The 14,432-nt window shown below is 45.8% G+C and overlaps 1 protein-coding gene across 3 annotated transcripts in view; it reads left to right on the top strand.

The window, feature by feature from the left end:
* Nucleotides 1-2,536: 2,536 nt before the first annotated feature.
* msna (moesin a) overlaps nucleotides 2,537-14,432 on the top strand; it is a 21,421-nt gene continuing 9,525 nt past the window's right edge. The window contains exons 1-8 of one of the 3 annotated variants that reach the window (XM_060056131.1): nucleotides 2,541-2,684; nucleotides 2,817-2,859; nucleotides 9,873-9,956; nucleotides 10,751-10,846; nucleotides 11,331-11,605; nucleotides 11,854-11,937; nucleotides 12,830-12,976; nucleotides 13,350-13,446. In XM_060056131.1, the coding sequence (XP_059912114.1) occupies nucleotides 2,848-2,859; nucleotides 9,873-9,956; nucleotides 10,751-10,846; nucleotides 11,331-11,605; nucleotides 11,854-11,937; nucleotides 12,830-12,976; nucleotides 13,350-13,446 (795 nt within the window). In that variant the 5' untranslated portion in view covers nucleotides 2,541-2,684; nucleotides 2,817-2,847. Of the gene's footprint in view, nucleotides 2,860-9,872; nucleotides 9,957-10,750; nucleotides 10,847-11,330; nucleotides 11,606-11,853; nucleotides 11,938-12,829; nucleotides 12,977-13,349; nucleotides 13,447-14,432 lie in introns of those variants that run through there. The other 2 variants (XM_060056130.1, XM_060056132.1) reach the window with 2 other exon arrangements.

Raw genomic sequence — 14,432 nt, 5'->3', positions numbered from 1 at the left:
CATGTGTACCGCAGAACCACATGCTATCCATTTGCTTATCTTTTAGCATGCTAATGCTAACATGCTAGCACCCTAGCGTACTAACACAATCACATGTACTAGCCTTATCCTACATCCATGGAATAGCGTGCTTGACCATTAGCATGCTAACCTGAACATTCTCACATGATAGCATGCTAATGCACTGGCACGCTAAGATAGACCTACTTGCATGGTAACAAGCACTAGCAAGAATTTCCTTACATTTACATGCTAAAGCTTACCTGCTAGCCCACGAGTGCGCTGTGTGGTTTCTAAGGTGTGGCTATGACGTTGCTAGGGTTCTCTGGGCCAATGATTGAATAAGAAGTTCTGAATGTGAACCAGTGCACCTGGGTTAAATTGTGCTCTCTCCACCCTAAAGTTAATGCTGTATAGATATTATATCGTCAGTCCGTTTCGTCAAACACGTTTGGAATTGTATTTGCTGCACAAGGATTACTCTATTTTGAAGGACAAAATAATATTTTGTTGTACTATTAAGGTTGAGATGGTGGACACAAAAATGTCTGCTGTTTATTGAATGAACAATAACCCAGTGTGTTGATGAAGTAGGTGTGTTGAACCGTGTTTTTTTCTACCGAGCTTCTTTCACTAAAAGTAGTTCACTTGTTCATATATTAATTGGATGGTCTTGCTTAACCCTGTGACTCACAGAAAGTCAACTATTGACACTTTTTAGCTGGAGTTAATTTTGTTGCTATCGAGTGTGTGTTGTCGGTCCAGGTCAATTGTTCAGTTGATGTGACCCAAACCAAAGTGTTTTTAGTGTGTAACCAAGTTGTACAGACACAATGCAAATGCAGTAATGTACACAAATATATATATATTGGCTATTTACAGAGACGCACACACTCGCCATCAAACAGAGTTTACACATACAATGCTGCCAGTATTCTAGTAGTTTGGTTAAATTAAACAGAAGAAGATGATTGGTTCTCTCGGTGTGAAAAAAAGCCAAATTTTCCTCCGCAAATTGAGTACAGAGGATTTGTCCACCGATCGTTTTATAGAGTCTGGAAATGTAACTTAGTGATCCACATATTTGACCCCAATCCATTTGGGATGGAAGGGCATTTTGGTCAGACGTTCACAAAACAACACTTTTATACAGACAACATTGTACACCGTATGAAACCGTAGTATTATGGTTACTAGGGGGAGTCACCTCATCAGGTGGCCTTCCAAATATATTTTTCCATGTCCATTTGGAATTCATTAAATATTCTATATTCATACATGTGAGAGAACAGAGAGAGGTGTGCAGTCAGGTTGAATACTACAGATTTCTAGATAAAGATTACTAGACAGTTGTGTTTTTATTTCCAAGTGGAAATGAAAACGAATTGCAATTAGCTCACGAATTTGAAGTAACATACAACAGACAACACTCAGGTATAAACAAACAAAATCACTCAACGCTACAAAGGTCCTTGGTTTTGGAAAGTGAACTCTAATTAAAATGTGATGAACTTCAATTGATAAAGTCCAGGTCTGACGTTCTTAATGGAATAATTTGAAGTGTTGTGTAAATTGTGTTTGCGATGTAACGCAAGAGAAAGGAATGGGGCTGTTGTGTTGTTTTGATGCGCTGCTGTGTATATCCTGTACTCCTCACTGAATGGACAGCATCACTTTTTATGGACCAAAAATATCCAATGGACTCTTTGGGTCTCGAACTCAAACAAAATGTAAGTCTTAAGGACAATGTGTTTCCCTCCATAAATAAAGTATAACTCTTTTCAAGCTGTCTTATTATTCAACCAATTCTTTGATCATTCATGTTCAATATGTTTATGTTTATGTATTTATGTTTTTTTACCTTCATCCAATGTTTAAAGATTGCAGTATTTTCAATTATGAGATGGATGGGGTGCAAGTTGAAATACTAAATGTATCATTCAAAGACCTGAAACACTTAACCATAACCTTTAGTTAAAATGGCTTTTCAAATGTTACTCAATCATTTCTATCCTTTCAGAAATCTGTCAGTGTGGAGACACTGGGAACCACTCGTTTTCTCACTAAACGTTTGGTTAAAATAGACGCATTATGTTGTATAATTTGAATAGCTTATGGAACAGGGGTTCCATATTATGTGGAATATATTGAAATCAATCCAAAATCATGGGCTCTATTGGCATGAAATGGGCATTGCTTAGGCAAGCCGATTATTAATCATGCTAAAATGTAATAGTATTATATTAATTCTGTGTCAAATCTAATTGGCCAATTAATAATTATGCTAAATTATTACATATTAGTTCCTAGGCAACTGCAAAATTACGGATATATACCTACTCATGCTTCCTTACATATATTAATAGTCTAAAGGAAATCCTTTGTGATGGGGATGGGATGTGGGGTATAGAAAGAGACAAAAGGCTGGCCAACACACACTGGTCTGGGATGGACGCTTCATTCAGTCTATGGGATGGACGCTTCATTCTCTCTACGGGATGGACGCGGCGGGCGGAGCTTCTTTCACCGAACCCGTTTTAGTTGCGGCGCTGTCATCGTTCTTGGGTGTGGTTTGAACAGGACCGTTAGGAGGATATCGAAGCTCTGCAATCCTTTTACTTTCACCGGCCAAACCGAGGAAGAAGCCCACAGCGAACCGCGTAGTGCTCTCTCGTCTGGTCGCGGTGAGGACAAGGAGGATTCCCTTCAGACTTACTGTGTGAAGTACAAAGGAGCTTCGCTTGGCGCCATTGTGGATCTGATGGGCAAAAGTTTCACCGGAGCTTAAATAATTTACTTGTTCATTTTAATTCAAGGGTGTAAGATTAGCAGACGACCGGACTCAACATGCCGAAGACGGTAAGGACCTGTTTTTCTTTATCCGGTTTTTATGCGTGTTTCATTCCCTCTTTTTGTCTTTCCTTCCCTTACTCTCTTGTTCCTCTCTATCTCTCTCGTTCCCTTGCTCTCTCTCCCTTCCTCTCTGTCTCCTGTTCCCTTCCTCTCTCCCCTTCTGCGCGTCAATGCGGTTTCTCTACCGGTCGCTTATACTCCACTAAACGAGTTAGAACCTTTGATTTTCCATCGGTATCGATGACTTTCCTCCCGAAGTGAGTGTTTAATTCTGGTTTATAAAGCGGCCAGGGGCCGGGGAACGGAGTCAGCGTGGGGCCCTCTCTCTCTCAGACTGGTCCCAGACCCGATGGGTTATAAAGCGGCCAGGGGCCGGGGAGCGGAGTCAGCGTGGGGCCCTCTCTCTCTCAGACCGGTCCCAGATCTAATTTGGTACCGGCAGGAAATGTTACACAACCCTAAATTACACCCATCAATGTGTCACAACAGTCGATAAACCATGATACCGAGACGGATCCCATTAATAAATTGTTCTTTAATGGATCAGCGGCTCTGAGGGGGAAATGTGTGTGTGTGTGTGTGTGTGTGTGTGTGTGTGTGTGTGTGTGTGTGTGTGTGTGTGTGTGTGTGTGTGGAGGAGGAGGGTGGGGGTAGACAAAGTGTCTGGGTCGTACGGTGTATCACAAATTACTCCACTTGAAACAGACATCGGGGAATACTGCAATATTAACGACCGCTATTCGGTTAATCTCAGGGGTAGTCTGAGTCCGATGTCAGGGTCAGCATCCCTGGCTGAACTCAAATCTGGGCTCCTCTGTTGGTTCGAGAACAATGAAGACAATGGACACTCGGTTAATGATGGATGGGGCCTGATAACACAGGTGTTATCAGGTGGGTTACAGATGTGTGTGTGTGTGTGTGTGTGTGTGTGTGTGTGTGTGTGTGTGTGTGTGTGTGTGTGTGTGTGTGTGTGTGTGTGTGTGTGTGTGTGTGTGTGTGTGTGCGCGTGTGTGTGCGTAAAGGTTGTATAAAGAGTGAATGGTGTTGTATTTTGCTCATGTGTGACAGAGATGTTAAAGAATCCCGTCTAAGCTGTGCTATAAAATAAAATAGCCTCCCCAATTCAGTTCAAATCCGCCTTAGATTGCAATAACGCGTGACCTTCTATCTATGTTGTTGACCGATGCCTACCAAACTACATGTTGTCGTGGAGAGGGATTCTCCACCACCACTACCAAGTAAAACAAATAGCTTGAGGGTGATGGTTGGCTCTCAGTGTGAATGGTGGGGCGGTGTGTTATTTAAGAGATGTACGTTAAGGTTATTAATAAAGATGAATCTTATTTGAGCCAGAGAACACACACAGGCGGTCCTTAGAGTCCTTAAGGTTATAAGCAGAGTTGTTTCTTATCTGACCTAGAGAACATGTATAAAGCCAATTCAATAAGCATGAAAAAACGGCGAAAGGCATTTAAAGACTGTACTCCTGTACTCCTGAAAGTTGGTTCTCTGTTATAAGTAGTTATCAAACTAAAGAGTCATAGACTATGACTACACCCACTTGAACCAACTCTACTCACTAGAGGCCTCTTAATAGCTTTTTTATATTTCCTAAGTTTCTGAAGTGATCTTTCAAGTACGCCGCTAAAAATAAATGTATTGCGACGATATGTCGTCTCCGTTCATTTCCTTCGCATTCTTCGGCGGAGTTATTATGTGGCGGTGGCATCTTGTATCTAAGGAAGTGTCGTTGTGACTCAAGGCTTCTGCTATTACATCAGTTCCTCTCTTGCGGTTTGCAGCCCAACAACCTTATATGGAGATTCTCATCACGTTCTAGCCCTCTTTGTGTCCCCCTCCTCACCCACGCAAAGAAGGCCTCAACTGCTTTCCCCCCTCCCTCACTCCCCTCTCTCTCTCTCTCTCACTCCCTCTCACTCTCCCTCCATCTCCCTCTGCCCCTCTATCTCCCTTTCTGTTTCACTCCCTCTCCCCCTCTATCTCCCTCTCTCTCTCCCTCCCTCTCTATCTCCCTCTCTCTCCCTCGCCACACATTAAAGACAGTGATTGTGCTTTAATCCCTGTTCATTATCTATCTTGGCGCGTCAACAAGCCATGTTGTTTTAAACATGGCGTGTATCAGAGATGTGCTAGAGCTAGAGAACGTCTAGACGCTTAAGCAGAGTGTGTCCTCACTTAAACATGACCTTTCCCTCCATTGAAATGCTGTTTTTCAATGCAACAATACAATCAGAAAAACAAACTTTTTTTAATATTCAAGATGTCAAGAAGTCAGAGAGAAGCACAACCTTTTAAAGACTTGTTTGGTTCGATCCCAGAAAAAAGGAAAAAGCAAAGAACCGGGTTTTCATTCCACCTCAAGTCAGTGTTGGAAACTCAAACATAACCAGCCTTTGTGCTGTCATGGGTTGGCTTGGGTAAACCAGTAAGATGCATAACAACACCGTTACAAAGACCCCATAGAAAACATGGCCGTGTAACTCGCCCCTCTGGGTCCCTGACTGACTCCAGTTTGTTAATAATAAGTGAAAAACCTGAACGAGGTCCTGCTGGACATTTGAGGGGAACGGGGCCGAGAACCCAGGAGGTATGTGGACCGGGCGGATTAGGGGTCTTGGTGGAGCGCGGTGCGCAGTGGATTAACCTGTTTGTAGAACACAACAACGGTACCTGGGGTCCAGACGTATGAGGGACTCTTACTGGGAACCAACTGCCTCTGAGCAGAACCGCCTGACAGAACTGAAGAGTAAGTGCGTTGCTATTGTTGTTAGTCATTGATCGCTGATCGCCTATTGATCCAGCTCTGGGGTGGGTATCCCCGCTGCGATGCAGAGCTGGGATCAACCAGAAACTATTTGTTGTTTGGTCTCTTTGGTATTTACTACGCTGGGATGTGGATTGCAATATCCAACTATAGATATAGCCTACGTATTCTGGTTACAATCGGGTGAAACTGCAATACTCCCTCACAAATACTGCAGTGCTACTCTTGTTCAGTCAAATGTGGCAACGTCAGAGTTACACTGAGTGCTTCTGCAGGGAAAATGGAAAGGGGAAGCCAAACAAAGTACTTAGATTTGAAAATGTTCCGTTTGGAAAAAAAGTGGTGGTCAAAGCCTGATTGACTTTCCTCCTTTATATTAAATTCCCTCATTCTTGCCCAACTCAGCTTTACACCCTACTTTGTCCTTTGTCGCCTACGTTCAGTTGGGGAGCTTTAGCATGTAGCATTGGCATAAGTGTTTTCAAAGGGAAATCGGGGTGGGGCCAGGGGGAGATTTGGTGTTCTGACCACGCTGTGTTGCAGGTTGTAACCAACGGCAACGGCAGCAGAAGGAACCCTGTGATTCGGAGGCTGGGTGAGGTATGGGCCTTAAACAGGGAATGACAGCACCAGGCTCCGCGATAAGAACATTCCAGCATGTTTCCTACTGTGGTACACATTCCCAAGCTCCCAGTGGCTGCCCGCCGATGGTGATTGGTCGAAAATAGGACTGACTTTCGTACTCCTTACTTCAAGGTTTTTGCCTTCAAATAAAGGCGATGTGACCCGGGTTGCTTACAAACCATATCAATCTGGATACAGTCTTCCCTTTTATTTCATTTGGTCAAACGTCCAGAGTTCTGTAACAATCGGGTTGTCGTTGACTTTGGCCCCTGTGTGGCCCCTTCCCTACGCCCTCACACGCACATCCGGCCCCTCATGCTAATATGAGCTGTGGGGACTTGATGGAGGCGGTCTCTTACAACACAGACTTAAATGTACGCCGACAATCCTCACCGAAGGAGTTCCCACACTAAAAACTAGTCTAAATCCGGATCGGACCGTGACACCAGAACTGTAGCTTGCTCTAAAGGGTGTTTTCTGGTTTAGAAACAGATGTGTGTGGCAACAGACAGCTGCAGGGGAACACAAGGCTGTATGGCGGAGGTCCTGCCAACGAGAAACAGGGAGTCAAGGGCTAATAATAGTGTGTTAGTGTTTCCTAGGGCTTGGTCATGTCAGACACACCCTGACCAGAACATTCATAGTCTTGGTTCCTGTTTTTATGGGTTCACGCCCTGAGCGCCCGAGTCAGATCTATTTAGATCACCTCTCTACGGGGCCGTGAACTTCACTTGCAAATCCTCGCCTCTCCGCACGGCCAGGAAGTCAGCAAAATGTCTTCTTAGCCGAGGGCGCGCGCAGATAACCTCATGACCTCATCGTGTGGCAGGTCAGGCCATACGGAAACACACAAAGGAAGCCTGCGAAGACGAGGCCGGTCTGTAGGCCGCGAGCGCAGTAGGCGAGCGCAGTAGGCGAGCGCAGTAGGCGAGCGCAGTAGGCGAGCGCAGTAGGCGAGCGCAGTAGGCGACCACATGGCGGAGTACCGCTCCTCATACGGTGATGGGGCAGTGGTCGGGGTTTCCATGACAGGAAAGGCGTCACTCTCTCTATTTTTGAATCTAAAATATTGTGAACCCTGGCCCGGTTATCCAACTCAGAGCTAGGGAATGTGGGCAGAAGATGGCCAAACACAACTCTGACGCAGATCCGAAAGGTTAGGTGGCAAATGGGTCTGCAGCATCATCTCTATTACTGAGAAAAGATTCGCCAAACGTTGGATTATTGATGTCATCGGTCCAAGAGTTCCTTCTCCTTGGGTCCAGTTTGGGAAAAGGACGTAAACTGTCAGCAAATTCCTCACGGAAACTGAGTTTATGTCAGGACTGTGATAAAAAAAAAAAAATCCAAAGCAATTTCTTAGAAGATGTCGTTTCCTCTTTACGTTATTGCCAATAGTAGAACCATCCCCCCCCCCCTCAGCTCTGAAGTGCCCTGGTCCCCCTCCACCTGGTCCCAGCTGGCTATCTGTGGGGCTCGCTGCTGCTGGTGATGACAGGAAGTGTCCTGGGCCCTGCACAGGGTCGTGCTGACAGCCATGGAAAGAACGCAGGTCTAATCAGGGGAGATAAAGCGCCCCATTGTGGCAGTGGCCGGGCGGCGTGGGCCCGGGCAGCAGGAGTTATTCCCCAGCTGGCCCGCGAGGCGATGGGCGGCTGGGAAATGTCTCAGCAGGCAGAGTTTGCTGGGTTTAGTGCGGAGTGAAGACATGGCTTCCCTAGAGCAGAGTGGGCACAATGGGTTGTTGTCTTGTCTGGAGGATTTGTTTGTATGGTCCCCCCCCCCCACCCTATCAAACGTGTGACTTCATCGCAGCGTTACGTTGCCGTCTAAAGGCCTACTTATATCTAATGTACTGCTGATAGTTATCGAGTGTGAATGGGTCTATTGTGTGTCCCTGCTCTGGCTTAGATTATATTGTTGTTGAAGCGATTTTGAAGGGAAATACGTACTATTGTTGTTAGCTCACCGATCCTGAGGGGAAATATGTACTTTTGTTTGTTGGCGTAGCCATTTTTAATGGGAAATATGTACTTTTGTTTTTTAGCTTTGTGTTTTTTTTATGTAAAATATGTACTATTGTTAGCGTACCGTGCTACAGGGGAATCCCTCCACGTCCTGCATTTCCTGTTCTCGGGGAGTTTTCCCGCCTCAAGAGCCTATTATGGGATGGTGCCAGATCGCCTGTGGAGATCCCTTTCGGGAATGGTCGACTACTTAATCTTTATATTCTAATCTCGTATTTGTACTTATTTCTACTTTCAATGAATCTATTATTATTTTGTTGTTTTTTATCTGGTGAACTCGATCTTTCAAAGCTATAATATCAAATTTTATTATATTTTATTTTACATATTCTAGGTTAGGAAATCCTTTTTTTATGGTGTGAAGCTAAGCACTGGTGCTTCACAAATAAAGTTTTAGATTACGAGATACAGGACAGAAGAATAGAGCCCCTCTCTAGATCGAGTTGTGCCGATGACAACCAAATGCTGATGCAACACAGGAAGAAGCACTCTGAGTTCGGCAGCAGAGCAGAGAGAGGATGTGGTCACTTCCTGTAGATGGCTTCTACCACCAGAGTCGTTGTGGCACAGCCTCAGAGACGTATGAAGGTATAAAGACGAGACAGAGAGCCATGAGAGTAGTGAACGACAGGTTCAGAGTTTACCTAGACTCTGCATAGCCTCCCCCACACACACACACACACACACACCCCTCTTACCCACTTATTGAATGTTGTACGTCCTGGCACTTAATGTACGCACTTATTGTATGTTGTACGTCCTGGCACCTAAAAATAGTACCTAGCATTGTGTAGCATCTTACCCTAGCTGTCTTTGTTGAATACGGGGAATGGGTTAACCTAGCGATCGTTAGTGCTTGGCACCTGGTTCTAGGAACATCCTTTCTGTACCGAGAGCGATATATTGTTGTTTCTCTTTCTTCTGACAAATGTTCTTATGTAAGGCGCTTTGGATAAAGCGTCTGCTACATGTAAATGTATGTAAATGTAGGTCACGAGTGACTTGGTTTGAGGTCACTAGGTGTAGGCCCTACTTTGTGTATTCATTCAGCTTCCTGTGGAGTTCCACCATCACAAATATTTGAACCGAACATTTAATGTTTCCTTTGTTTTCTACTTTGTGTTTCAACACGTTCACAAGCTGAAAGGAATGTCACATAACAATTGAATTAAACTTTTTGACAATCTTTGAACTCCTAGTTGTTAATAAGAATTGCGAATGCGTGTCATGTTAAACTACGTGTGAACACAGTGACACTAGCATGTTACTTTCTTCGAGTTCAAATGAGCAAATATCGAAAGTTGTTGGTGTTGCTCATGCTTATGTTCAGCTCTACAGATGAGTCATTAGTTGGATTGCTTATTTTCGAAGTACAGATTAGCAGTTAGCTGTGTTGCTACATCTAGTGTTCTTCTCTACAGATAAACCCTTAGCTGTGTTGCTCATCCTAATGCACTCTGCCCGTACGGATTAGAAGTGTCGCTAATGCTCTCAGCCATACAGATTAGCTGTATAGCTAATGATAATGTTCTCAGCCATACAGATTAGCCACGTAGCTAATGCTAATGCTGTCTTCCCCACAGATTAGCGTGAGAGTGACCACGATGGATGCGGAGCTGGAGTTCGCCATCCAGCCCAGCACGACGGGCAAGCAGCTCTACGACCAGGTAACCATGACGCCAACACTCCTGCATTGTTCATCTTCAACGAGTGGCCATCTTGGATCGGAAGACTAGCTTGGTAGGGGAGCAGCATGCGGCCTCCTCCACCCAGCTAGCATTTAGATCCAAAATGGAGCCCACGTGGCCCTGAGGTTAAAAAAGAGCCCTCAGCCATAACCAGCTTTCTCCTGAACATCTCCCCGCTCTCCATGCACTGTTTACTGTTTCTATGACACCTAGCCGCGTTAGCTCCTTCGCTCCTAGCTTATCACCGTAGCGATGACTTCTTATTATACATCCACCGATGACGAGCGGAGAGACACCAACGTTACAGTTTCTGATCTGTGAAAGCGACTGTAAAGTAACGTTGGCGTAACTGACAAAATCAAGCAATCGTTCTGCAGTTTGCCAGGAAAATGAACGATGATGACGGCAGTGATTTATCAAAAGTTGAAAGACTTTCAAGCTAAAGAGCCCTTTAAGCTAAAGAGACTTAAACCAAATGTCACTCCAGAAGTACATTTCATACGTTCTGGAAATGTGAGAAAGATGAATGGTTAGGGTTGTGGTCTTAACCTAGGCCTTTAATTGTTTAGAAGGCACTTCACGACACAATACAGGAATACAATGCTGTACTCGAGCGTGGTAATATAATACACGGAGCTACAACGGTCACACAATGCAGTCATCTGCTCCTCCGACAGACCTCTTAACAATGCCCCCCTGCGCTCACTAACCCAAGCCGCCGCGAGAGGTTCTCCGTGTCTTGCAGCACCCTGAGGTTTCTGGTTGTTCTGCAGGTGGTGAAGACCATCGGGCTTAGGGAGGTGTGGTACTTCGGACTGCAGTACCAGGACACCAAAGGCTTCTCCACGTGGCTGAAACTCAACAAGAAGGTGATTCCCCTCCCAATGTTCAGCCCCACCGAGTCTCCAGACCCGAGTCACACCCCATGTTAATGCTATTTGTGAAGATAGAGTCCTGGTGGCTAAACCTGGCCTATGGTACAGTGCGTTGTGGTGAAAGCACACTACTAGGTAACAACACTGACCTACACAACACTAGCATCTGCTAACGTGCCAACAGGGAAGATAACAGCTAAAACAGGCCGTGAGGCTACACTTGACCCGTGGGTACAGAGAAATAAGAAAGATTGCCCTTTGGGAAATTAAAATATATATATCAATCAATATCAATCATCATTCAATCAATGTTTAGCCTCAACAGGTGTCCTAATGCGATAATGCTAAAGGACTAGCCAGGCCATAGCGCTACAGCAGGCAAGTTTTGGTAAAAATATACCAGGTCAAGGCAATCACTGAATCTGCGAATGCTAACGTGCTACCGTGCTAACGCGCTACCGTGCTTCCGCGCTAACAGGTGACGGCCCAGGACGTGAGGAAGGAGAGCCCGCTGCTCTTCAAGTTCCGGGCCAAGTTCTTCCCGGAGGACGTGTCTGAGGAGCTGATCCAGGAGGCCACCCAGCGGCTGTTCTTCCTCCAGGTGAAGGAGGGCATCCTGAACGACGACATCTACTGCCCGCCCGAGACCGCCGTGCTGCTGGCCTCCTACGCCGTGCAGGCCAAGTACGCCGACTACAACAAGGAGAGCCACACCACCGGCTACCTGTCCGGGGACAAGCTCCTCCCACAGAGGTAGGCCCCTCCCACATGCGTTTCTAGCTCCTCCCCCCTGACCCGGGATCCACCGCAGACCTTGTTTTGCTGTGTATTACCCATGATGCACCGCTAAGCCTGTGTGTTGTGTATTACCCATGATGCACCTCGGAATTTGTGTGTTGTGTATTAGCCCTGATGCACTTTGGAATTTGTGTGTTGTGTATTACCCATGATGCACCTCTGAGCCTGTGTGGTGCGTTACCCATGATGCATTGTGTCCACAGAGTGCTGGACCAGCACAAGCTGAACAAAGAGCAGTGGGAGGAGAGGATCCAGGTGTGGCATGAAGAACACAAGGGCATGCTCAGGTGAACACACTCACAAGCACACACACGCACGCACACGCACACACACGCACACGCACACACACACACACACACACACGGCCCTCTATGACTAAGGTCCTGAGTTCTCTAAAACTCTGACTCTGGAGGAAGCTAGGGAGATCTACTTCCTGTTCAGAGGTTAACTACTAGAAGGCTATTGTTGTATTAATGAGTAGTACCTTAAACCGGTAATATTTCGGTTTCCTCATTAGCAAGTGGCTGGAGATGTAACTACAGCTACAGCTATATAACCTCTAGTGGCTTAAGTTGAAGCTACAGCTATATAACCTCTAGTGGCTTAAGTTAAAACTACAGCTATATAACCTCTAGTGGCTTGAGTTAATACTACAGATATATAACCTCTAGTGGCTTAAGTTAAAACTACAGCTATATAACCTCTAGTGGCTTGAGTTAATACTACAGATATATAACCTCTAGTGGCTTAAGTTAAAACTACAGCTATATAACCTCTAGTGGCTTAAGTTGAAGCTACAGCTATATAACCTCTAGTGGCTTAAGTTAAAACTACAGCTATATAACCTCTAGTGGCTTGAGTTAAAACTACAGATATATAACCTCTAGTGGCTTAAGATGGAGCTACAGCTAAATAACCTCTAGTGGCTTAAGATGGAGCTACAGCTATATAACCTCTAGTAGCTTGAGTTAAAGCTATAGCTACAGCTAAATAACTCTTGTGGCTTGAGTTAAAGCTACAGCTATATAACCTCTAGTGGCTTGAGTTGGAGCTACAGCTACATAACCTCTAGTGGCTTGAGTTAAAGCTACAGCTAGTTCAGATGCTTGCCATCAGTGCAGTAGAAAGGTGCTACGGTGCAGGTTTAACGTCTCCATGATTCATGTGTTCACGTGGCAGAGAGGAGTCCATGATGGAGTACCTGAAGATCGCCCAGGACCTGGAGATGTACGGGGTGAACTACTTCAACATCAAGAACAAGAAGGGCTCCGAGCTGTTCCTGGGCGTGGACGCCCTGGGCCTCAACATCTACGAGCAGAACGACAAGTGGGTCAAAGCCCTCGCCGATCACCCCTGACACCGCTAAACCTGCTTTGATTGGTTCTACCGCCGTCGTCGGTGGACATCATCTGTCCATCCAGCTTTTATCAACCTCCTTGCGTGTCTAGGAGGAGGAGCCTCTCCTGGGTTCTCCTCAAGGTCTCTTCAGAGGGCTGAGGGTTTGGGGCGGTCATATAATGAGTGGCAGCGCAATCCCCAATATATAATTATAGTGTAGTAGCTAGCTAGTTGAGTGCATTGACTGGCCTGTGATTGAAGGGCGATGTGTTCATCAACACGGCTGTTGCTCTCAGTTCTCAGCAGTGTTTTACAAGTCGGCTGACTCTTTTTGTTTTCTTCCTAATCTCCCCTTCAACAGAATGACGCCCAAAATCGGATTCCCTTGGAGCGAGATCCGAAACATCTCCTTCAACGACAAGAAGTTTGTCATCAAGCCCATCGACAAGAAAGCACCCGTACGTTACTGACGCCACTTCCACCACACACCGAATCCATTCCCGTGTGTTCATTGACACAAAGTGAGCTCGGAGGAAGGCAGTTCCTGTCGTCATTCACATTTATATTTAGAGCATTTAGCAAGACACTTTCATCCAAGGCTACTTACAATAGATACATTCGTCAGAAGAAAAGAGAAACAACAGTACATCTCTGTCGGTACAGGAAGGATGCTCATAGAACAAAGTGCCAAGCACTAACAATCGCTAGGTTAACCCATTCCCCGAACACAACATACAATACGTGTGTACATTAAGTGCCAGGACGTACATTACAACACACAATAAGTGCGTACATTAGATGCCAGAACGCACAACATACAGTAAGTGTGTACATTAAGTGCGTACATTAAGTTCCAGGACGCACTACATACAATGCGTGTGCACATTGAGTGCCAGGACGTACAACATACAATAAGTGTGTTCATTAATGGCGCATTTCCACTGCAGGGTGCGGAACGGATCGGATCGCAAAGGTGCGGGTCGGGTCGCGTTTCCACCGCCAAAAGTGGGCGTGTCCCGGACTTTGCCGTACCCGTTCCGACCCCATTCTAGGGACTCCTCCGTTGCGGTACCCAAAACGAGACCAGACGCCTGAAAGGGTACCCTGGAATTCTAGCTACACCCCCCCTCCGTTGATTGGTCGACAGAATCGTCACTTCCGGGTGACGCGGGGATAAAAACAAACAAACAGTAGCCTCGAGGTATTATTCTTTACAATTAACATGTCGCGTAAAAAGCTTGCTTGGGCGAACAAGGAGGTGGAGACGTTCGTCTGCATTCTTGCGGAGGAAGACGTTGTTTACGATGTTTACGTAGCTGCCGCGGCGATTGACATCCGGCCTACCACCAAGGGTACTGTCGGCAGTGGAAACGCGACCTCGGAACTGAGCTGGGCTATACCGCCCCCTCCCTACCGCCCCTTTGCGATCCGATCCGTTCCGCAC

This window comes from Gadus macrocephalus, chromosome 7, assembly GCF_031168955.1.
Source record: "Gadus macrocephalus chromosome 7, ASM3116895v1".
Taxonomy (NCBI): domain Eukaryota; kingdom Metazoa; phylum Chordata; class Actinopteri; order Gadiformes; family Gadidae; genus Gadus; species Gadus macrocephalus.
This window is presented reverse-complemented; position numbering and strand designations above follow the sequence as displayed.